Source organism: Mus musculus, chromosome 18 (genome assembly GCF_000001635.26).
Source record: "Mus musculus strain C57BL/6J chromosome 18, GRCm38.p6 C57BL/6J".
Classification (NCBI taxonomy): Eukaryota; Metazoa; Chordata; class Mammalia; order Rodentia; family Muridae; genus Mus; species Mus musculus.
Window position 1 is genome coordinate 69912055 of NC_000084.6, and position 24945 is coordinate 69936999.

General features: G+C 42.5%; 1 protein-coding gene across 9 annotated transcripts in view; it reads left to right on the forward strand.

The window, feature by feature from the left end:
* The first annotated feature begins 12803 nt into the window (after window positions 1–12803).
* The window catches only part of Ccdc68 (coiled-coil domain containing 68), a 44631-nt gene continuing 32489 nt past the window's right edge, over window positions 12804–24945 (forward strand). For 2 of the 9 annotated variants that reach the window (XM_006526070.3, XM_006526071.3), the window contains exons 1-2: window positions 12804–12959; window positions 13354–13566. In XM_006526070.3, coding sequence (XP_006526133.1) covers window positions 12953–12959; window positions 13354–13566 — 220 coding nt within the window. In that variant the 5' untranslated portion in view covers window positions 12804–12952. Of the gene's footprint in view, window positions 12960–13353; window positions 13567–18084; window positions 18180–24945 lie in introns of those variants that run through there. The other 7 variants (XM_011246971.2, XM_011246972.2, XM_006526076.3 and 4 more) reach the window with 5 other exon arrangements.

A 24945-nucleotide genomic window follows, 5' to 3' on the forward strand; every position in this document is an offset into this window, starting at 1 on the left:
AGACACTGAAACTTATAGAGGAGAAAGTGGGGAAGAGCCTCGAAGATATAGGTACAGGGGGAAAATTCCTGAACAGAACAGCAATGGCTTGTGCTGTAAAATCAAAAATCGACAAATAGGACCTCATATAATTGCAAAGCTTCTGTAAGGCAAAGGACACCGTCAATAAGACAAAATGACAACCAACAGATTGGGAAAAGATCTTTACCAATCCTAAATCAGATACAGGGCTAATATACAATATATACAAAGAACTCAAGATGTTGGACTCCAGAAAAGCAAATAACCCTACTAAAAATGGGGTACAGAGAACAAAGAATTCTCAACTGAGGAGTACCAAATGGCTGAGAAGCACCTAAAAAAAAGTTCAACATTCTTAATTATCAGGGAAATGCAAATCAAAACAATACTGAGATTCTACCTCACACCAGTCAGAATGGGTAAGATCAAAAACTCAGGTGACAGCAGATGCTGGTGAAAGAGGAACACTCCTCCATTGCTGCTGGGATTGCAAGCTGGTACAACTACTCTGGAAATCAGTTTGTTCCTCGGGAAATTGGACATAGTTCTACTGGAAGATCCAGCAATTCCACTCCTGGGCATATACCCAGAAGATGCTCCAACTTGTAATAAGGACACATGCTCCACTATGTTCATAGAAACCTTATTTATAATAGCAAGAAGCTGGAAAGAGCCCAGATGTCCCTCAACAGAGGAATGGATATAGAAAATGTGGTACATTTACACAATGGAGTACTACTCAGCTATTTAAAATAATGAATTCATGAAATTTTTAGAGAGTAGATGGATCTGGAGGATATCATCCTGATTGAGGGTGATATCCTCCAGAACACACATGATATGCACTCACTGATAAGTGGATATTAGCTCAGAAGCTCAGAATACCCAAGATACAATTTGCAAAACACATGAAACTCAAGAAGAAGGAAGACCAAAGTGTGGATTCTTCGATCCTTCTTAGAAGGGGGAACTCCATGGAAGGAGTTACACCGACACAGTTCAAAGCAGAGACCAAAGGAATGACCATCCTTTCTGGTCAGTTTCTCTGTTCCACCTGGGATCCATCCCATAAACAACCACCAAACCCAGACACTATTGCAGATGCCAACAAATGCTTAATGACAGGAGCCTGATATAGCTGTCTCCTGAGAGGCTCTGCCAGTACCTGACTAATACAGAAATGGATGCTCACAGTCATCCATTAGATGGAGCACAGTGTCCCCAATGAAGGAGCTAGAGAAAGAATGCAAGGAGCTGAAGGGGTTTGCAGCCCCCTTCAATATGAACAACAATATGAACTAACCAGTACCCCCAGAGCTCCCTGGGACTAAACCACCAATCAAAGAAAACACATGGAGGGACTCATGGCTCTAACTGCATATGTAGCAGAGGATGGTCTAGTTGGTTATCAATGGGAGGAGAGGCCCTTGGTCTGTGAAGGTTCTAGGAGAATGCCTGGGCCAGGAAGCAGGGTGGGTTGAGGAACGGGGGAAGAGGGGAGAGCATAGGGGATTTTCAGAGGGGAAACTATGAAAGGGGATAACATTTGCATGTAAATAAAGAAAATATCTAATAAAAATACTTGGAGTCCAAACAAAGGGAATTATGAAGTTATATTTACTGAGTAGTGAAGATACCTAGAGAAATAGGTTTATGAATTAAGTTTCTAATATGTAACACAGAGATTTCTGTTAGACATTCAAATGGTGATGCTAAACAGGTGATTGGAAATTGTGTCTGCTCAAATAAAAGGCCCCAGGTGGGGAGTTTATAATCCAGGGTTATCACAGCATACATTACATTTCATCAAGGAAATAAGATTAAATGTTTGAGCAAAGAGGACCAAGAGTGGAGAAGACATTCCAAACTTAAGAACTTGGGGATTTGTTGAGAAATCATCCAGAAAGAGTGAGAAATTGCCAGCAAACAAAGCCATGGGAAAGTGTGGTGTCTTGGAGCTCAGAGAAAACCTGTACATTCATAGAGTGGGTGAGAGAATGGGGGCAGGGCTCCAACCACTGGGACTGAAGTAAATACTGAGAGAGGTCGACTGGGCTCAGCAATGCTTCATCACTGGGGTCCAGGACAGCAACAGCTTGTTGGGATTAATGTTCCAGTAAAAGCCTGATTGAAACTGGCTTACGTGAGTGTTTTAGTTATGTTTTTCCTGCTGCAAAAAGACACCATGACCAAGACAACTCTTATAAGGACAACATTTAATTGGGGCTGGCTTACAGGTTCAGTGGTTCAGCCCATTATCATCAAGGCAGGAGCATAGCAGCCTCTAGGCATGGTGCAGGAGCTGAGAGTTCAACATCTTCTTCTGAAGGCTGCTAGTGGAAGACTGACTTCCAAGCAGCTAGGATAAGGGTCTTATAGCACACATCTACAGTGACACACCTACTCCAACAGGGCCACACCTTCTAAGAGTGCCACTCCCTGGGTTGAGCATATACAAACCTTCACAGTGGGAAAGAAGGAGAAGCTGTGAGATTGTTCAAACTCTTTTCAGGAGTTTGTGCTCCTCACTGGCACCAAAACCAAAACCAAAACCAAAAACCAACCAAGCAACCAAGCAACCAAGCAACCAAGCAACCAACCAACCAACCAACCAACCAAACAAACAAACAAAAATCAGAAAGGCAAGTGACAGAGGAATTAGGACCCGGATTTTTTTATTCTTACTAAACATTTCAGTTGAAATATAACAAATAGACAGGATTTGCAAAACCCCTAAGTACTCTGGGAAATGTTTTCACAAGGTCAGTGACATCTGCATTGGGAAACAGACCTCATTATGAGGACAGCTTTATGCCTCATTCCATATATTATGTGCCGCGAAATATCCAAAATGTTGACTTATGATTCCACAAGTTTGTTTTTCTTGTGTTTGAACTTCACATAACTAAAGTCAGTTGCGGTGTACACGTCAGTGTGGATTCTCTTCTTGTACACGTTTGTGAGATTCATCCATGCTATCGTATACAGAAGAACGTATTTGTTCTTCTTCTTGTTCAGGATTTCATTGCACACAGTACCACTTCACAACTATATTCTGATGTCTTCCTCATGTAATTTAATGGACAGGATTTATTCATTTTACTCATAGTAGTGTGTGATTTCGGTATCTTGCTTTACAAGTTTCCTAAAGCAAAATGATGAAGCCCTCCTAGGATAACTCTCAGCATCGTTATTGCTTTGCTTTTTACATTTAGGTCTGAGGTCTGCCTGGAGTCATTTACATACATGCTGTGAGAACTAGGTTCAAGTTTGTGCTCCTCAGTCACTGATACTGGTGCTGGTGTTGAACACACCATTTCCAATCGCCATGGACCCTCCTCTGCCTTCTGAAGTAAATGGCGGGACATGCTTTGAGCCACATATGAAGTATGTACTACTGTCTATCTTTTTGAGTCATGTATAAAGATAATTACTACAGCTTTTCATGATGTTTCAGTGTTTGTATTATCTTCCAATTTGGTTCACTTTTATTCAGGTTAGTCTCGACTCTGTTGAGATAGTCACATTTGTACATGCATTTTATAATCAGCTCTACGTCTTGAAAATGTCATGTTAATTAGGACCTCTTTGAAGGTGGAGACATCAATATGAAGGACAACTGGTAACTTGGTTGCACACCTTCTGTGTTACAAATCAGCACTTTCCTCTATGAACATTTTCTCTATAGCCTCTTAATTTTGCCACAGTTCATGTTAATAGTTGCCTATGTGTAGAGTTTTTGTTGTTCTTGTTATTTGATACATAAGTATTTATTGCTTACTAATGCTATGGTAATTTTTAAAAAATATACTTTATAACTTACTGTTATTGTATAGAAATGTAATCTTGTGTGTCATCTAGGTGCACAGCAATACAGGCGAATCCACTTTTTAATTCTACAGTTTGTATATTAATGTGAACATTCCTCGCCTGCGATCATGTAATCTCTAAGTATGGAGACAGGATTTACTCTTTGTTATCTTTACACATTTTTCCTTTCTTATTCCACTGCAAAGAATTCTCATTACTCTATAACAACAGATGTGGTGAAATCATTCTCTCTCTTTCTTTCTTTTTTATAGGCTTTAACTTTATTATTTTAGCTGTGTATGTGTATGTGACTGTACATAGGCATGTACCTTACTCCTTTCAGTTTAATCCTGTTATGGGCCCCACACCCAGGTCAAACCATAACTATCTATTGTTTCCCCTTCCTAAGGAGATACTTCCCTCCCCTCCTCTATAGTTCCTTATTCCATACCCAGTCTATGTAGTTATATAAGTTATAGCCTTCTTATCAAAGACTTAGCACCCAACATCTCTTGTGCATAGTTTCAAAAAGCTTTACCACCTTTGCCTGGGGGCTGTTGTGCTACCAGCCTCTCTCTTTTGTTCCACCCAGCTTAGCTCTGGGATCAGTGGCTGCCAGCCCCAACCAGCCTCTCTCTCTCTCTCTCTCTCTCTCTCTCTCTCTCTCTCTTTCTGTACCTGTCTCCACTATTGGGGGGCTGAGGGGATTTCTTGCCACAAGCTTCCTCCTGAGACCCTTGAATCCTAGGACAAAAGATACTCAGACAGCTCTGTTACTTTATACCTTGCCTTCTTGATTCGTCAATAAAGAAGGCCAGGAGCCAATTGCTGGGCAGAAGGTATAGGTGGGACTTCCAGGTCCCAAGAGGTAAAGGAGATGCAGGGAAGGAGAGAAGGGGGTTTTCTGCCATGCTTTGGAGGATGCTGCAATCATGGAAGGCCTTGCCCACTAGGCACAATTCCTGGGCAGAAATCTGTCCTGCCTGGCACTGCATGCCCTTACCAACTTATTATCTCCGTCTCTCCTTCCACCCCAAATTTAGTGGCTTGTTCTAATTAGCCCCTGCCAAACATCTTTGGCCAACTGCCAGAAGCAAAGGCTGCAGGCCCTACCTCTCCCCAAGGCCTTCCATGATTGCAGCATCCTCCAAAGCATGGCAGAAAACCCCCTTCTCTCCTTCCCTGCATCTCCTTTATCTCTTGGGACCTGGAAGTCCCACCTATACCTTCTGCCCAGCAATTGGCTCCTGGCCTTCTTTATTGACAAATCAAGAATCACTTAGGGACCTAAACCTTAGTATCAGAACCTTCCAGCAGGTCCCCAGGTTTAGGGTGCCTAGTTATTGGTGGCTGACACAACTGGGATATTGTGAGAGCGGAAGGCTATGAGAATCTGTTTAGTTCCTAAGGAACAGAGACAGACAGGGAGGACAGGACCATGCAAGTCTAGAGTAATTTAAACAAATACTTTCCTCACAATTTTGAAATGATCAAATAGTTTCTTTAGTATCTTCTCACAATTATGTTGTTGATTTTTAGTAATTATGCCAATCTTGCTGCCCTGTAGTGAATCTAACATGATTGGGAAGTAGTTCTCTTTTTCTGAGGACCTAGTTTCACAATATTATGTTGGAGAGATTCACAGGTATGACTATGAAAGCCATTGGCTTTTCTTGCAGTATTCTGGTTGTGTTCTCCATAGCCTGAGCAGGACTGCCAGGCCAGTTCCTAGCAACAGAACACAGCTGATCAAATGCTGTTCTTAGTCACTCTTTTTTTGCCAACTGTGAACTCTTAGACCACAGGGCATTAACTCAGACAGAGCTCCCTTTTTTGTCTCTGACTAGGAATTTGTTCAGTGTTGTAGATGGTAGAGGGTCACCTGGCCTGATGCATTCTGTTGCAGGACACTGCAATGTCATAGGTGACAAGAAAAAAAAAATGGCCATTCATTCTTTTAGTAGCTCCTGAAGTAGAGGTCTGCAATGACAGTTGTGGTAGTTTAAATAAGAATGTTCCCCTTGCGCTCAAATATTTAAATACCTAGTAGAATTAGGAGGTGTGGACTTGTTAGAGGAACTGGGTCACTAGGCTTTGAGATTTCAAAAACCTATGTCATGCCCAGTGTCTCTCTGCCTGCTGCCTGTGGAGCAGGATGAATCGCTTGCTCTCAGCACATTGCCTGACAGCAGCTCACTCTTCCCACCAAGATCATAACGGACTAATCTGAAACTGTAAGTAAACCTCCAATTAAATGTCTTCTTATATACATTCCCTTGGTTATGGTGCCTCTTCAGAGCCAACAGAACACTAACCAAGATAGCATCACAGGGTGTCAGACATGTCCCAAACTTCAACTTCTGTTTCCTAGAGACATGGGTATCGTTCTCCTTTTGCTGGTGTACAGTTTTCTGTTTGATATCTAGAATTTGTGCAGGGACAACAAAAAGGATTTGCTAAGGCACAAACTACTGATGGGGGTATGATTTTAAATTTTGATTACTTCAAACAGAAAACACAGATCCCCCCCCCCAAATGGTGACAGAGGGACCCAACTTTCATTGAGAATAAGTGGTAATAAGAAGCAGACCCTTTCAAATGCAGAGATGCCTTAAATACGATGGTACAATTTCTGGAAACCAGCCTGGAATGTCACTTCAGAGAACATGGTTGGAGCAGGGACAGCCCTGGGACAGGGCTTCCAAACTGTGTCAAAGGCCTACAGGCCCTAGCTACCATCAGATAAAGACCCTCTCCTTTACCCTCTGTAGGTTGACATTTTTGGTGAAGAGTAGTTATTTGAAGTACCTGAACTAAGTTTTGGAGACAACCATTCTTTCAAGTACAAATACACATTTGTGATAACAGCCCTTGTTTGGCAGTTCTCACTTTTTTTCTGCAATAATAGTAATGATAATAATAATAACTATAATTTGTTTATGGATCATACAAAATATAACTATTATTATTGCGTGGTGGCGCATGCCTTTAATCCCAGCACTTGGGAGGCAGAGGCAGAGGCAGGCAGATTTCTGAGTTCGAGGCCAGCCTGGTCTACAAAGTGAGTGCCAGGATAGCCAGGGCTACACAGAGAAGCCCTGTCTCACCCCCCAAACCCCAATAAATTTTAGCCAGGACCATGCAAAGGACATTTTTGGTATAGGTCATGGCTATCTCTTCTTTAGAGGTAAAACCATCACAGAATTCTCCTTGGGTAAAGGAAGGAGAGGAAGTGAGTGTGGGGTGTGCCACAGACTCCTGTCCAGCCCGAGGACAAGCTCCTTGGCCTCTCTCCTTGTTTGCCTTGTGCTGGAGGCATGAGTCATAGTGCTTTCTATTGGAGTTTCTATTCTAAGGGCCTGTCACATTATTGTCCCTGTTGACGTTTTCTCCAATAGAAGTCAGTGCTGCATAGTTACTCAGTCTTGGTGGGGGCGGGGGGGGGAGAACATACACACCCATTTCAATAGCAGTCAATTTGTGATGTGAACTGAAGTTCTCAAAAACAAAAGCTACATCTACTAAACGTATTACCCAGTTGACTGGCTAGAATATAAGTAGTTGTGGTAAGTTGGAACATTATAGGTCCAGACACAAGCTATCGTGAATTATCTTAACCCCACTTCTGAATATGACCTAATGTCCTTGTGACTATATGAAAACTCCCTTGGAATGCACAAATAGATCCCTCGTTTTTCCAAACTCTAAAGATAAGAGTGTCATGAGATAATGCATGATTTCTTTGAGTTACCCCGATGTTCCCAGCAAAGTATTTTTAAAGCGTATGATTGATGACTGTCTATTTCATAACACATCATTGGAATGTGCTATTAGGGTAACTTATCTCTGCCTTTCCAGGAGATATTTGGTTTCAGAATAAACTCATGGCCTCTGTGGTGGTTTGAATGGCCCCATAGACTCACATGTTTGAATGCTTAGCTCATAGGGAGTGGCACTATTAGGAGGTGTAGTCTTGTTGGAGTAGGTGTGGCCTTGTTGGATTGTTGGAGGAGGTGTGCCAATGTGGGGGCAAACTTTGCAGTCTCAGAAGCTCTGAGCACAGGTTCAGTGGCTCACAATCACCTTAAGACCATCTGTCTGCCAATTCAGATGCAGAACACGCAGCTCCTTCTCCAGCACCATGTCTGCCCGCATGCTGCCATGCTTCCTGTAATGATAATAGGGGACTAAACCTGTGAAACTATAAACTAATTTTTCCTTTTTCTAAGAGTTGCTGTGGTCTTGGTGTCTCTTAACAGTGATAAAACACTAAGCCTTTTTGAAGTGAGGGCTGCTTTTTTGGTTTTGGTGGTGGTGATGGTGGTTGTGGTGTGTGTGGTGTGTGTTATGTCTGTTGTGTGTGTGTGTGTGTGTGTGTGTGTGTGGTGTGTGTGTGTTGGGGGGTGAGATCAATAGTAGCATGGTACCTTTAAAATGGAAACATGGGCAAAAAGCTTGATATCTCTAAAGAGAAAAAAAAATCAGGTTTCATTGGAACCTCTCTCTCAGGATCAGAATTGAGAACAGAAACAATCCAGCAGCCGAAGCAGAGTGAGAGCAACCAGAAAATCTGGGCTGATTTTACAGAAGCTGAAGCCAGAGATGCCGAGGAGATGGCTCAGCACAAGAGCATGAGAACCAGAGTCCTAAGTCCCAGAACCCACTGAAAAGCCAGGCTAGTGTGGTGGCCACCTGCAATCCCAGCACTCAGAGTCTGACAGGATCCCAAGGCAAGCCAAGAAGCAGATCTACGCTCTCTGGGCTCAACTGAAAGACTGCCTCAATAAAGAAGTAGAAAGAGTTAGAGGAAGGCACACAATGTCAACTTTATGTCTTTTAATAAGCATGTCCATGTATGTATGTGCACTCACAAACACACACCTGCCCACACATTTTAACATGGACACACCCAAGCCAAAGCCAAAGCAAAGGAAAGCTGAGTTTCAGTATCTGTTCGACGTCATCTTATTAGAGAATACAAGAGCTGCTGAAGTGACACCAGGCAGTCTTTGGATAAAGTATTTAAAGTTGACATTTCAGCTGTCAGTTCAATAACACAGCTCTCATCTCAAAGGGAATAATAGACACTTCCATTCTACAGCCAAATGTGAGTGACCATTGTAAAATGAATTATTTTTAATATAAACGTAAACAGTGAATTAATATTAGCATTAAAATACAGTTGTATTTCTTTATCTTTGCTATTCTTCAGTAACCACACAGAGAAATCAAGATTTATTTTAAAGCTCCACCTCAATATCTGAGCAGTCTAATCTATTAATCCTCTATACTGATCTAGCTACCTCCCTGGCATAATTCCAAATATACTTGCTTTTTATTATTGCTCTGGCTTTTTGGGTTGCAAGTATGTTTCCATGATCTCTCTCCAGACCCCTTCTTCTCATTCCCACTACCTTTACCCTCATGGGAGATCTGAATTTCTCTTCCTCTCTCTCTTCTTCCCTTGGCTGGCAGAAGTTCCATTCTATCCTTTCTTCTGCCAAACCACTTGGGTGATCATCATTTATTGACAAGGCAGAGAATAAATGGTAAGGATGGTATATCTAAACTTGAGACAGGAGATTCTTGACTAAGCCACGTCCAGATTGAAACAGATTGAGGGCAGAGAAACGAGCAGTTGAATAACACAAGGGTAAACTTAACACAATGCACCAAAACATTATGCCTACAGATGCTAGCTCAGAAACAAATCTAGGTTACTCTCAATTCTATATTTCAGTGTGGTCATGGTTTTATCAAGTTTTTATAGTAATCCAACATGTTTTAGACTACACTGATGGGGCTGGAGAGATGGTTCACCTATTAAGAGCACATTTTGCTCTTCTAGATCACCTCAGTTGGGTTCCAGCATATTCCCCAAGAAGGCTCACAACCTGTAACTCGAGCTCAAGAGGATCTAAAGTTTCCTCTGGCCTCTCAGGGCACCACACTTAATGTGACCACACACATACACACAGATAGTTAGTTCCCCCCCTCCAAAAAAAACCCAAAATATTTAAAATATATCTGTAAGAACATCAGATAGGCAGGTTATGGCAGATCAGGGAAGTCTCGACTATATGCCTCAGGTGTTATCTGAGGACATTCTAAGCCCGTGGCTTGGTGAAGGCTACAGCATTGTTGGCATAGTTTACAAAGGTTTACCCAGTAGTACAAGGATAAATGTTGGGACACAGAAGAAATCAAGGTATGATTATTACTAAGAGGCATAAAGATAGGTCCAGATAATTTGACTCTGGAATTTGACAGTCCTTCTCTCCCAAAACACAGGTATTTAATCTGTCAATCAGCTTTGTGGACCCTTTAACACAGGGAAAGCTCGAAGGGCTGAGGGAAGTGACATCTGGTACTCTAGCTATGGCCAAGCTGAACGTGAAAACCAAACTCATCAGCATAAGACAGCCCATAGATATCAGAACTTCCTACGTCCAGACAACTATATTTATCAGAGTGCTTTGACATGTCATTTCTGGTAGAATAACAGGTTTTTGTATGTGTGACACCATTGTAGTGATGGTATGTTTGTTTTCTGTGATGCTTAGAGTCAAATGTAGATCTGTGCATACTAAATAGGAATTTTACCATTGACACGCATCCCTGGCCTTGCACACCTCTCCAGCTAAGTGAGCAGCAAATACCGAAATCTAGAGCTTGTGTTCGGGTGGTTGACATACCAATGGAGTGTTGTGGTTAGCAGTTTTTTGATTGCGTAACCAGTAGGTACATATTTTGAATATCACTCTCAGTTACGTCATGGTGTCTGCACCTGTGATGTGAAAGAAGTCGTGTATAAAAGGATTAACTGTTCAGACACACTTGCATATACAGATTGGCATGCTTACATTTTTCTAAATACTTGTTAAGAGTTTTGCTCGTGAACTTAGAACAAGGATGAGGGTTTCAGTTCCCTGAATGACTTTTCATCTTTTCTTCCATAGATTGACCAAAAAATGAACATAAACTGTTTCTGAGGTGTTCTGCCTATTATCCTCCTTTCTATTTAACCTTCAGTAGATGTGTCCTATATTCCAGGTCGACTGGTCTTGGTAGCTTCTAGATTGTTCACCCAGACAAGCGTGGATTTGGAAAAGTACACAGAGTAGTATTCGCATGACTTTGCTGATTTCTTCAAGGACACCATCTTAATCAGTCTGATAGGTTTATATTTAACTGGCTAAACAACCAATGTTCATTTCTCTCAATTTAAAGATGGGGAATTTCAAGATCAAAGCACACATAGACGTGAAAAGTGAGACCCTCTTCCTCCTTTGCTGTGTCCTCAAATGACAGATTCCTTCTCTCCCGGTTCTCCTAACAAAGCTTCAGGGCCCCCAAGACTTAACCGATTAAGAGAGATCCCATTTTTAAAAGATATTGGTGATCTGAGACTCAATGGGCATGGGGGAAGATAAGTAATTACTCTATTAGCAAGACTAGTAACACTTAATGTAAGTCAAAAAAATCAGTTGTAAAATAGGAAAAGAGTCACCTCGGTGAGTGGCTCCTGTGCGTCCCTGGCACGTCCTAGGTCAATAGAGAAACGCAGTTGCTGCTCTGAGGAGGAGTCAGGCCAGAATGAGAGGGGTGGAGGGATTCTAGTCAGCAAGGTGGCACCACAGGCTGTGTGAAACCCAGGCTCAGGGGAGGAAGTGTGCTGTTTATTGAACAGACTGGCAAAAGCAAACACAAGCAAAATACCAAGTGGGTGGTGGTACCTGAACTTCTGTGTTTACTCCCGGAGCAAACATCCACAGCTATCTTTGGGCAGTGACTTTTTATTTTTTATTTTTTAATTTTTTTTGGCATACATATATGAGTTTAACAGAACCATGTGGATCAGGGAACACAAAATTCCCTGAGAGCTTAAGAGCTGCTTAAGCATATTCCTTTTTGCTTCTTTAATCTCCTCACTTTTTCGTGGCAATATATAATTCCACTAATTTACTTTTATTTTTTAAAGAATGAATTAGTTAATTAATATAGTGTATGTGTGTGTGTGTGTGTGTGTGTGTGTGTGTGTGTGTGTGTGAGAGAGAGAGAGAGAGAGAGAGAGAGAGAGAGAGAGAGAGAACATATACTGAGCATATCTGTGCAGCTCAGAATACAGCTTTTGGCAGTCACTTCTTTCCTGTCATTTTGTGGGATCTGTGGGCTGATTTCAAGTGGGAAGAGCTACACACAGAGTTACCTCACTGGTACCTCCCACTGGTCTTCATTAATTTTATAATGGTGCCTGGTTATTGGAAATAATTATTTCTTTAACGTTTATAAAAAAATATTAAATTCTGAAAAAAAAAACCTGACAGCTTTCACTTTTCCGATTGAGCCATAAAATCAACACAAATTAATTTGTCAAGAAAATACAATTTCTGTCCCATATGTTGGAATTGTTGGGTTCAAAGGAAAATTCTGGAAAGTCTTTTGAAATTGAGGGCTTTGATAACAGTTTAACTGTGAGAGGGTGAAAGAAATGTTTAGTCTTGTGTCTTTTTTTTTTCCCCCTCAAAGATATAAACATTCAGGATACTCCAAAGGGACAGACAGTCACTGACACGGTTCTCCATGTAACAATTAGAACTACAAAATGAAAGGTAGAGTTGACTCATACCGAAATCTAAATAAATACACAAGTCCACGCTGAGGTAACTGAATGCACAGATAAATGAGAGATAAGAAAATAAAAATCCAAATAATAATGTCTGCATGCCTCAGGAAGCAGGCTTCAACCTTCCTGCCTATCACTTGGAAGAAAACGAACGGAGTGATTTCAATGTGATGGAGACCTTTCAAGGAGAGAAAAAGAGTAACTCAGCCGAGAAACCTAGCCCACTTGATTCTAGTCAGGGAATCAGGGTTGAGGTCAGCCTTGCTAAGGAAGTCTGATTGCTATCTTGCTGAAGGTCAGAGGATGAGATGAGGTGTGGGGGAGGGGCTTGTCCCTGTGGTTTTCTTCCTGGTATCCGCATAACTACATGGGAGAGACACCAGAGAGACAGATGGGATGCCTACAAAACCTCAAATTTCTAAAGCTGATCACACCAAGGAAGGACAGAAAAAAACTGTCACAGACCAGCAGAGACGAGGTGACCTACACTAACTAATGCCAGGTAGTATTTCGAATGGGATTTTGAGGGGATTCGGGAAATAAAGCATATTAGCTCAAAAACTTGTGACGTCTCCAGAGAGTTTGGGGTTTGCTAATAGAAATGGAGATTGTTAATTTCATGTGTTTCAACAGAGCCGCTTCTAAGGAAGTGTGAGCCTTGGGGGCTCTGGCTCAGTAGTCTAGGGAACTCTTTCTCCTGGTTTTGCTACTGTTAAATTTCAGATAATCCCCAAATAAAATGTTTTATTAAATACACACATACATACTGAGGAGAAATGAATTTGTGGAATCTGTGGACTTAGGACGCTACTAGAACATCAGCAGCAGGGCCTGTCCTCAGCTAGATCCTTTCTCCTGGGACAGGCGCCTTAGGGCGGTGTCTGGTCTTTCTGCAGAGGCTAAAACTTCCAGGCAGTGGAGAGCCAGAGGCTCCTCCCCGAGGTCGGGGACACTGGACTCTGGCCTGGGCGCGCCCCGCCTAACTGAGCACTTAGCTGCCCTCAGTCACAAAACCAGAGCAGGTAAGGACCGGATCCTGGGCTCTCTGCCAGATCGCCGGAGCCCGAGCAGGAGCAGGCGGAGGAGGCCTCCTCTGAGCGCCCTCCAAGGTAGGCGAGCCTGGGACAGCTGAGGATCGCTGCCAAGGGGGGTGGGGTGGGGGACACCAGGTGACCTTGGCGCGGGTCACCCAAGGAAGCTTTACATCCCAGGAAGTTTCCTGGGGAAGAGAAGGGTGGGTGGGTGGGAGTCTTAGAGAGGTGAAGAGGGTGTTTCGTTGAACCTCCTCTCTTCTGGGCTCGGATTCCCTGGTGCAAAAGTTTCGAGGAAGAGAAAAAGCTGTCTTTCTCCTCCCTCTGTGCACACACACACCTGCTTGTTTATTTAGGCTGTTCTTATCTAGTCTCTGAGTCAGAAATCCCTAGACGTCTGTCTGACTGTTTCAGGGGCCCTGGGAAAGGTGACCCGCTGCAGTCTATCTGGTGTTCGGCTCTTCCTCTGCGAGTTTTAGTAGCACAGAGAGAAGCGCCGCCCGCACAGACTTGCCTCCTGCCCAACAGTTTCCCTACTCTGTCTGGATTGTGGAGGGCTGGAGGCAGCTTTGCAGGAGCAATATCACCCGCAGGAGCAGTTCAGGTGCTAGAGTAGATCCTGGTGGCTGTGAATTTTGAACCTCTTTCAGAAGGAAAAAAAAAAAGTGACCGTAAACTTCAGAGCCTAGAGCATGCCTCTAGCCCAGGACATAACTGAAGTCACTGCACCACGCCACAATTATTTTATTCGAAGGATCGAGCCCCCTGCCTCCTCCCTTCTGATCTATATGAAAGATTAACTTAATTATATCATATTTAGGAATGGCAAAACGGAGGTTTACGAATGGTAAAAAAACGGAATCTACCCTCTGGATTTTACCCGATGCTATTAAATATTTAGCTCTATGCAGAGTGGTTTTCCAGAAACTTGAGCTAGGCCTGAGTGTCCGATACCTGTGCACAATTGATGCTGTTGTTCAATTGTTGCTAGCCCCCACCTTCACCCCCACCCCTGTCTCTCCATCTCCATGCAGGGGCAGTGGGGGGGGGGGTGTGTGGGGGAGGGGGAGGAGATAAAGAATTTGTTTCAGGCAGGGAAAAGCACTGTTTGATTCCCCAACCCCAGAAATAACAGAAAGAGGCTGGATGTCCTAAGACCCAGGCAGGCTTGTTGAGATTCTTAATTTGTTCTTTTCAAAGTAAATTGCTCTTCTGTTCTAACTGAAAAGAGACTGAAAAAAAGACAGGCACCGTTCACGACTAAGAGGGACTACAACCTGGATGAAACCACATGATAGCATGTGTTAGCTTGGCTGTTTGAAATGTGTTTCAACAGTGGACTTGGGTTGCAATCCACACTTTTTGCCAAAATGGTAAATAATGTAAGTTAAATCTAGCCTTAAAATGTTTACTTCAGATAATCGCCAATAAGAAAAGGGAATTTGAAGAGAACCAAGATGTGTTTAAAGTCGTAGGTTCGCCGGGCAGTGGTGGCGCTTGCCTTTAATCCCAGCACTTGGGAGGCAGAGGCAGGAGGATTTCTGAGTTCGAGTCCAGCCTGGTCTACAAAGTGAGTTCCAGGACAGCCAGGGCTACACAGAGAAACCCTGTCTCGAAAAACTAAAAAAAAAAAAAAAAAAAAAAAAAAATAATAATAATAATAATAATAATAAGAAGAAGAATAATAAAGTCGTAGGTCCAAGTAATTTTGAACTGAGACAGGAACATCCAATTTAGATGATCACTTATTGACTGAAACATTTCAATAGATCTTTCTGATAGAAGTTTCTCTTATTTATAACCAAATCAACAACTTAGAGAGGAATTCCACATTAACTTGGGGAGTGTTGTTCTAGTTTGTGTAGATTGGGGGAAAGCTTAGGGTTTTTGAATTCTAGGTTTAATATTACTAGCATAGAAGAATTAAACTAAAACTGAAGCATCAGTTTCATGAAAAATAACTGAAAATTAAATGTGTTGCTTTGGATATCAGTGATTCTGGAGGGGAATAGGAATACAAAATTGAAATTTAACAAAATTCTATCCAGTAATTTTTTTTCATCCTTTAAATTAGAAAAACAAAATGATTACTGTTCTCTATAGGGGGCAAATCAGGTATGTTATTCTTGCTTTTATTCAATTTCCTTGAAAACAGTTTTATTGGGGGTGAGAGCAAATTACTCTAGAACATATCCAAGTGTATAATTTAGGAATTCTTTGCAAACGTGTTGGACAGCATGGTTGTCACCGTAGTACAGTGTCCGATTAGGTCACTGTCCCTAAATGACTGCAGTCTCATTGTCCCCCTCTTCAGGCCCAGGTGACTCTCATCCACCTTATGTGTCTTCAACTTTACCTTTTCTGGACATTTCAAGCTAATGGAATCAAACAATGTTTGTTCCTTAACATTTGGTTTCTTTTACATAGAATACAGATTTTGAGGCACATTCAGGCTGTAGCATGTATCTGTGTTTTGCTCTGTTTTATGGTCAACCAACATCTATTCCATTTGATGGGATTGCTTTTAATATATTATTACACACACACACACACACACACACACACACACACACACACATGCATACACTCCATACATACAACATATACACATATATAGTGTAAAATATATAATATGCATTATATAGTGTGTGTAATAATATATATAGTATATAATAATATATATTGTATATGTGTGTGTTTGTCTGTGGTGTATGCATGTGTTTACATGTATGAGCACATGTGTGTGGAGGCTAGAGACTGACACAGGAATTACTCCCTGCCACTCTCCATCTCACATATATCAAGGCAGAGTATTGCACTTGAACACAGAACTTGATAAATCAGCTAGTCCAGCTAACTGCTAGCTGCAGGGATGCCCTGTCCGTACCACCTGTGCACTGAATTTCCATGTGTCTGTCCTGCTTGCGCAGCATCACCATGGATGCTGGAGGTTGATCTCTGGTCCCCACAGTCTGCAGCGAGCGTTTCATCCTCTGAGACATCTCCCAGGTTCCTTATTCCTTTGTTTGTTGGTATGGGCATACACCATGATGTCTGATTTTCTGTGGTGCTGAGGATCAAGCACACTACTGTGTACATGATAGGAGAAAGCACAATACTGAGTTATGTCCCCAGCCCAACGTCCAATATTAACACTAAGAATTTATTATCCTGTTCCCGCTAAACAATGGGATTTTCTGTATGAAACAGTCTAGGAAATCAGATTAGAATGTCCCAGAGTTGTACAGGCAATGACTTCTGGGGATAGCTCTGTTAGGAATTAGGGGTTTGGTTTCTTTCTTCGCCCCTATTTGTCTTGACTTACGCTGTGACATTGGGTGCCCTTGGACACATCCACTTGTGTGCATACAGGAATCCCATAAAGGCATAAAACCAGAAGTTGTAATATATACATGCAGAGGACCTGTATGGTTAAAAACAAAAACAAAACAAGACAAAAATCCCAAGGGCTTGACAAAACATTATGAGACAAAGGACCCCCCAAAGATGTCAGGTCTACTGGTGGGCATGGGGCTTACTCGAGAGTGGTTTGTTTGTTCTCCAGTGAGGATCCCTTTGGAGAAAACTCATCTTTCACTTACACGTAGTTATCAAATGGAGACAGCTTTTGGGTATGGATGGTGGTCCTTGTCCACTTCTCTCAGGTCTAGGACCCATCTGAGGCAGAGGGCAGGTCTTGTGCATGCAGCCACCGTCTCTGAGGTCATATGCGTGCCATTCTGCTCTGTTTAGAAGGCCTCGTTCCTCTGTGTCCTCTGCCCCTCTGGCTCTTCTATTCTTTCCACATCCTCTTCCAAGGAGTCCTCTGAGCAGTTCTCTGTAGTGGAGACTTATCATCGTGGCTGATATGTGTGTTTTTAGGTTGCTGTCTAGGCATCTGGGTTTGGGATGATTGAAATACTAGCTGCTGATATCTGGTCTTGTTTTTGTCTACTGGCCTCGTTGGCTGTATACTTTGTTCCTTGATTTCAGTTGCCCTCTTTTGTTCTTAGGAGAGTGTACTTGTGAGTCGTCCAATAGGGAATGCTTCTGAGATCCTGCCAGGTGTGGACAATGGGGATCTGGGATAGTGTTTCTAGCTGCTGAGAGTTGACCCTTGGGAATGGGGGTGGGCTAGAAGGGAGCTGAAGGATCCACAGGAGGGAGGGGAGCAAAATGTGCCACCGAGACCTGTGGAGACCCCTGGGAGTGGGGACAGAGGGAGGAGATGCCATAGCAAGGGTTCACTACAGAGATGGGGATGAGACTGGGCGATTGGATTCGAAGGCTAGGAAGGACAGTGGAAACCACCTAACCGTTTCTCTGCTCAGTGTGACAGATGGGCATCCAGGGGAAAGCAATGGTTAACTTTCTTGAAATTCTTAGAGGGCTCTAGCCTCATCTTGGTCAACACACTGGATAGTTTTACCCATGGCTTTCTATGTATCAACTTTTCATTCCATGTTCTTGTCTACCTATCAGTAGCACTGTAGCCTGCTCTGTGGCTCTGGCATTCTTTTAGTTTTTTTTGCTCTGTATACTTTCTCGTCATCAATTGTGTGTGTGTGTGTGTGTGTGTGTGTGTGTGTGTTACAGGTACAAGTGTATATGCCTGACACCTATATGCCTGTAGAAACCAGAAGACAGCCTCAGAAGTCACTCTACTTGCACCATCTACCTTGCTTTTTGAGGTATTATTCTCATTATTCTCAAACCACAGGCTAAGCTGACTGACCAGCTTCAGGGATCTTCCTGTTTCTGCCTTCCCAGTTTAGGCCCCACAAGTATATATGGCTATGCCCAACTTCTGATTTACATGGACTCTGGGAGATTGAACACACGTCAATCATTTCCAATAAACTCCCTCCCAGGCCGACATAGCCAACGATTCTAATCATTGACTAGAGAACAAATCCAGTCAACTGCTGCTTCTGCTCCTATAACTCACTAAAGGTTCTTGGATTTTAAAATCTTAGTTCTCCTTTTGCCCTCTAGGATCCTGGAGATTATCACGGTCAAAGTAAAATGACGATCACAAGTCATTTTTTTTTTTCCGTGTCAGCTTTGGAAAGTGATTGCAGTCACAGAAGCCATGACACTTGACCCCCATTTCCCAGATCCTTCTCATAATCAGCTTCCTGCACTGTCAGACGTAAGGAGGCACAGATCTGTGTGCAGTGCAGTCATAATGCTTTGGTCCTCAGTTTTGAAGGTTTCTGTCTCTGATAATTCAGCCCCATCATTGCTAGGATGGTCACGGGCCACCACCTCAGGATAGAAGCACAAGAAAGCACCAAAAGAGAGGAGAGGAAGGTGCTGGGGGTCCTATGGTTCCCTTCAGGGGCGCACCTACAATGTTGAAAGACTGCCTATGAGACCCCACATTTTAAAGGCTCCATTATTCCCCTGCAGTGCGTGAGAACCAAGCCTTTACCATAGGGACTTTTAAAGAACATTCTGGATACAATCTCCAGCCATGTCTTTGATTTGCCAAGTCACGCTCACCTGCCAATGGGCATCTGAACTTATGGGGTTTGTGAACATCTGTGCCTAAATTTGTAGAACAGACATTTAAATTTCAGTTGGGTAAGTGACTGGGAGTGGGATTTCTGCATGGGATCCTTTGTGTTCAACTGTACAGGTCACTGCTGGACTGTTATCTAAAGTAACTACATGTTGTTTTTACAATGTTACAGTGAAAAGCTTTACAACATTTAAAAAGCTAGGAATACTTTGTAAAAAGCTAGGAATATTTTGTAAATTCCTGAGCTATTTCCTCCCAAAGTATTTCCCAGAATAATACCAAAAAAATTCTAAAAGAAGAGGGTAGTAATGTTATGAATGATTGTGGCTTAGTGCTCATGTTGTTTCGTGCTATATTTTCTTCCCTAAATATATATATTATAAACTATATGATACACACACACACACACACACACACACACACACACACACACACACACATATATAGTTTTGGCTTGGTATCTTTGCTAGCTTTCCATCACTACAATAAATGCTTGAGACAAGCATCATACAGGAAGAAAAGGTTAGTTTAGACTCTGAGTTTTAGAAGTTTCATAATCTATTGTTCTTGATGTTTCCAGGGTCTGTGGTAAGTTGAGAGCAGAAGTAATAGGTTGAATGGATAAGGGAATTGACAGAAAGCAAACATTGCCATATTCCAGTCATGTGTAATATGTCAATGTTGTGAGCATGTATATTATTATTTAATGATTACTTACTTTTCATATTGTTAGGTACTCCATAAGTCTCCTTATTCACTGTTTCCTTCAGCCCTCACAAACCCATGTAGAAGTATACATTTTCATCTGCATCTTTTACAAGAAAAAAGCAAGGATTTGGGAGTTTACATAATTGTCTAAGTCCACCCATCTCCTTAGAAAGTGGAAGAAAACCTCATAGACTGTACAAGTGAACCCAAATCTCACAAATCCATGAAGTCACATTACTCCTATTCATGGGATGCATCTACTTTGGACCAAAGAACGTGCTCAGACTCCTGAGTGATTCACCTGGGAGCTCGCACCAGAAAGTCACTATCTGCTATTGAATGACTGGCTTTATTTCTAAACCATATGGAAGAAAAAAGGAGACTTTAGAAATTTATTCAGAATGTAGTAGAAGGCCAGAAGTAAACCTGGACAGAGAGAGGGAGCCAGTACAACTGTGGGAAAGAGGTGTCAGGATCATGGGAGGAGACAGTGGATTCATAGGTTTGAATCCAGCACTGTAATAAATTAGCTGTCATTGGTTCGTGCTATTGAGCCTCCTCTATTCATTTGCGAACATTACTTATAACACTGAATATGTGAGAAATAGTATAGGATGCATGGTTTCATGGCATATTGTATAGTTCAACATATCCTGGTCCCTCCTCCTTAAACAGAAAGCAATTCTTTAAATTTTTTTGAGAGTTTGACTCATGTATACAATGAAATATGATCTGCACATATCGCTCCAAAACATGGCTTTTATTTATCTCAATAACCATTAAATCCTACTAGTCTGCTCACATGTATATAAATACAGTGCTATTCACTGGAACATGTGAAACATATCAGGCCCATGACCTCAACAAAGAATAATTCTCTTTCCCTGAGAAGCTGTTAACAGCCAATAGCTCCTCAGTAAGACATGTGGCCCGGACATCCTGTAGCCCATCCATACCAGGGTTTCCCTGGCTCTGGTTGCAAGTAGCAACGGCTCCTGTGAATTAATGCCAGTGTTAGTCATATCAGGTCTAGAAGATTCCACTTCACAGCACCCTTCCCATCACCTGGTTCAGTAGCTCATTTCCAGAACACTGACCAGGTGTGCACCCATGGGCTGCTGATCACTGCAGAAAGAAGTCTCATGTTGAGCGCATCTCAGGTCTATAATATAAGCATAATATTTAGAGCACGCTTTGACAACAAGGCCATTTAGCAAAGATAATAATAGCAAGTTTTACCCCAGGGCACAGGACTACCCCAGCTGTGGGCTTTTGACCAGGATTATGGCACAAGGCCTGAAATTCCATCCCATGGAGCAGGCCTCAGAAAGCAGGTAATTACCCCCAAACAGTCACGCCACTATTAGACCAAGGAGTTCATCTTGCCCGGCAGGTTTTATTGCTGCATGCAGGATCCTGCCCTGTAGGATACTGGGGGGTGGGGGGGGGGGGTGGGGGAAGAGGCTTAGGCTTGGAGGGGCATGTAAGTATAATTACAAGTAATGCCTATGATACATAGATATATAGTTTATTGTACTTGCGGTAATATTTGATCTTCTGCCCATGGAAATACCTTCTATTTTATAACTGGGAATTTTCTTTAGGACTTACACGTACTACAAATTTGTACTTGTGTGCACAAGAGTAAGCAAACACATGCTGGAACAGAATTAATAGGGAAGTGTTTGAAAGCAGAGTGTGAATTCTGTTACATGCATGCCTTTGGTGGGCTGTACTTCATTTTCATGTGAACCCTGTCACCGGAGGCTTCTAGGCAGATACTGGATGCCACCATTGTGCAGTGTAACGTCACAGAACAAGTGTGAGGCTTGATATTCTAGGTGTACACAAACCTTTCAAGGCTTGGCGATGTGCTGGTAGAAATATCACTCTGTGTGACTTCTTCCCTCACACAGCCTTGCTTGTTCTTCTGACTCTCTCTATCTCCAAACCTCCCTTACACAGAAGGATGCCTACAATGGAAGAGAAGATCACACTACTGCCATGTGATGACATTTTCACCTAAGTCACTACCTACATGATTAGTTCAAAGAAAGTCATGTTCTGAGATACTGGGGTCTGTACATTTAGAGGAGATCACAGATGGAGCCATATCAAAGCCTTGTGAGCTTAGTACTCTGACAGCTCTTCTCGGGTCCCCAAACCGTGAAGTGGGTTTAATTACATCATCCCGGTCCAGTGGTTTGTTGGTTTATCACACAGAAAATAAGGCACCACAATATACACGCTTTGCTGTGCGAACTGTAACTATTGCCAGCATCCTTTGGATATGTTGACACACTACCGATGGTTTAGCAATATGGAATCTCTACCATAATTCACTGGTTTCCAAATGCCCCCTCTAAGCAAACTTCTCTTTATAGCCCATCCCGGAGGGCAGACTCTGTCAAATATTACCTGATTTTTTTCCCCCCAAAGAGAACAAAAGCACTCAGACTGCTCTTCAGCTTTCATTATGGATAATTGTCTCATATTTTATTTACTCATTGGACAAACATGTACAAATCATGTATTATGTATTATATGTGCTAAGCGCTTGACAAATATTAACTCCCAAACCCCTGTTGACTCTTTATTATCAATAATTAATATTACCATAAAAGAAACTGAGGCACTGAACGACAGGGAGCCACTCATGCTGACTATCTACTGGGTGGTGATGGGTCTCCTGGGGGCCATGAAGCTAAGAGAATTCTCTCGAACTTTTTAGTTAAAGAACTCTTTTTTATTCACGGGAAGTCCTTGGGAAGATGCTGTGTGGTAAGACAAAGAATTTGCTTTGGCTGAAGTTGAGGAGGGCCCAGGAGCACAGTATCCCAGCACTCCTCCCTGCCGCCTTGTTTACAAGGCCTGACATAGGAAATACCTCCTCTTGGAGTGATGCCATGTGTAAGCTGCCTCAATCCATCCTAGCACAGAACAAATAAAGCCTTTCCTCACTTTAATTAACTGATTGTGTTTTATTTTGAAATTTTTATCTGTCTAATCTACTTCTGGCTGAAGTAAAAGGCTAACGTGGATTTTCCCCAGGATGCTGATGCCATATGGCTGGTTGGACTTTGCTGTTTGTCCCCCACTCACACACACACACCCCCATCCCCCCATCTGGGATTTCTTTATTCAACTTGGGAACTGTAGGCACAAAAGTTTTCTGAACCAAAGAGAACCGGAATTTAATTTTATGTATGTACTGTTGGACGTAAACCTTTCAAACTCCAGGGGCCTGACCTTACTCCCTCTTATGGATTGCCAGTCTTCTGAGGTTATTAAGAATATAAAACAAGGGGTGTGGTGGTATCATTGATGCTTGCCATCCGTTGGTTCACAGAGTGCCTCCTGCAACCAGTCATTAAAAACAACCCATTTTACATTTCTAAGGGGGATATTTCCCCTTATTTTATAGATATATACATCCAGCCTAAAATATGTAACTTTTACAAGTGGTAAGAAGGAAAAAATGGTGGTTTTGAAAGAAAGTAATTGAGGATCACTTATCAGGGACTAAGGTAAAGATATCTTCGTTATTAGGAATAAAAGACAGAGAAGAAAATATATTTTAAGATCTATGACACAGGTCCAATGTGTTTGTCAGATTCGGACAGACTAAGAAAGCAAGATGCGTTTTGCTAAAGACTCGTTTTTTTCAGTCAGTGAGGAAATGCACACATAGGAAAAAGGAACACGGAAACACCTCTGTCCAGTGAGGTGATGGAGAAGCAAATTGCCGTAGAGAAAAGAAAGCCCAAGCCAGGCGATTGGTTTGCTGGCCTCTGACTGTCCACTGCCACAGTCCCTGTTCCCTGCCATGCCATGATGTAGAATTTTTTTCTGGAGAAGCAGAGATGGCAAATATTTCAGTCTGGTGCGTGGTGTACTGCTTCTGTGGTAAGTGCTCACCTGGGCTAATGTAGGGCCAAGGTATCAGGGACTGTACATCAGCAAATGACTACTGCTGTGTTCCAAGAAATCCTCACGTTGAACCGCCGTGCTCCTTGCTTTAGTGTTCTGTGACACATAAGGGTGGACGGGTCTCTTTTGACTCATTTCTGAGAGATTTCAATGCCTCGTGGCAGAAGGTACAACTGTAGAAACTCATGGCGGAGGCGTGGCAATGTAGCAGAGCAGGTATCAGAGAGGGAGTGGAAAACAGGCTGATTGCTAACCTTCATAGGTCGTCTATTCACTTAGTTCAATCAGCTCTTCCTCACAGCCTAAAAATCTCACAGTTACCCCCAAAACAATACCACTAGCCAGAGGAAGAAGTGCACAAAACACAAACTTGTGTTCCCTTCAGATTCAAGCTAAATGTGTCTTTTCTGAACACATTGCTTATTGTCTCTCGGGGGCTTTTATTTTTATTTTTTGAGCATTCAGATGCTGTTGTGGAGCAAGTCCCTAATCCTGGAAAAGACTTCAGAGGCCCAAGAGAGGGGAGGACTTCCCTGCCATTCCACACAGCAGACATGCTTGGAGTAGATGCTGCCAAATTGAGTTCGGCTGAAACAAAAAGACCGGTGGCTGCCTTCTGAGAGGATTTGCAATAAAATGGAAAATTCTTGGCATGCCCTGTCAATTTCGTTGAAGATTAAAGGATAAAGGAAAGGCTTTTCGTCTTCCCTTGAGGCAATCTTCTTTCAAAGTGCTGGGGGCCAATATAAAGATTCCCTGTCTTTTAGCAGCAAGAGTCTGCTGGATTTTAAGCATTTTTTCTTTCTAAGGAAGACAGTTTGGATGGGGCAGAAACACCCTTAAGCTTGGGGCAAAACCCCCCAAAACAAACCAACAAACCAGAGTTTGCATTTTTTTTCTGCCTTTGTTACTTTTACTATTATCTTGGGTAAGTTGCCATGTCGTCACTCTGGCAGTCTTCACTTCCAAATCGGTAGAAAAGTTTTAATAATTCTGTACACAGATTTTTTACTGTAGCTTGCTTCCTATTGGTTAATTTTCTCACAGCTGTGACGAAGTGTCTGAGGTCCAACTTAGAGGGTAGATTTACCTTGGCCCATAGTTTTGGAAGGGTGGCTCTGCGGTGGGACTTTGTGGTAGAGTTCCTCAATGGGAGGCCAGACTGGGTGGCTAAGCGTTGGATCAAAAGCAGGGCCTGGCTGTAGTACTACACGTGACCCATCTCCTCCAGCCAAAATATCATCTCCCAAAGCCCCTGTAAACTTCCGAATGAGCACCGCCATCTACGTATCAGG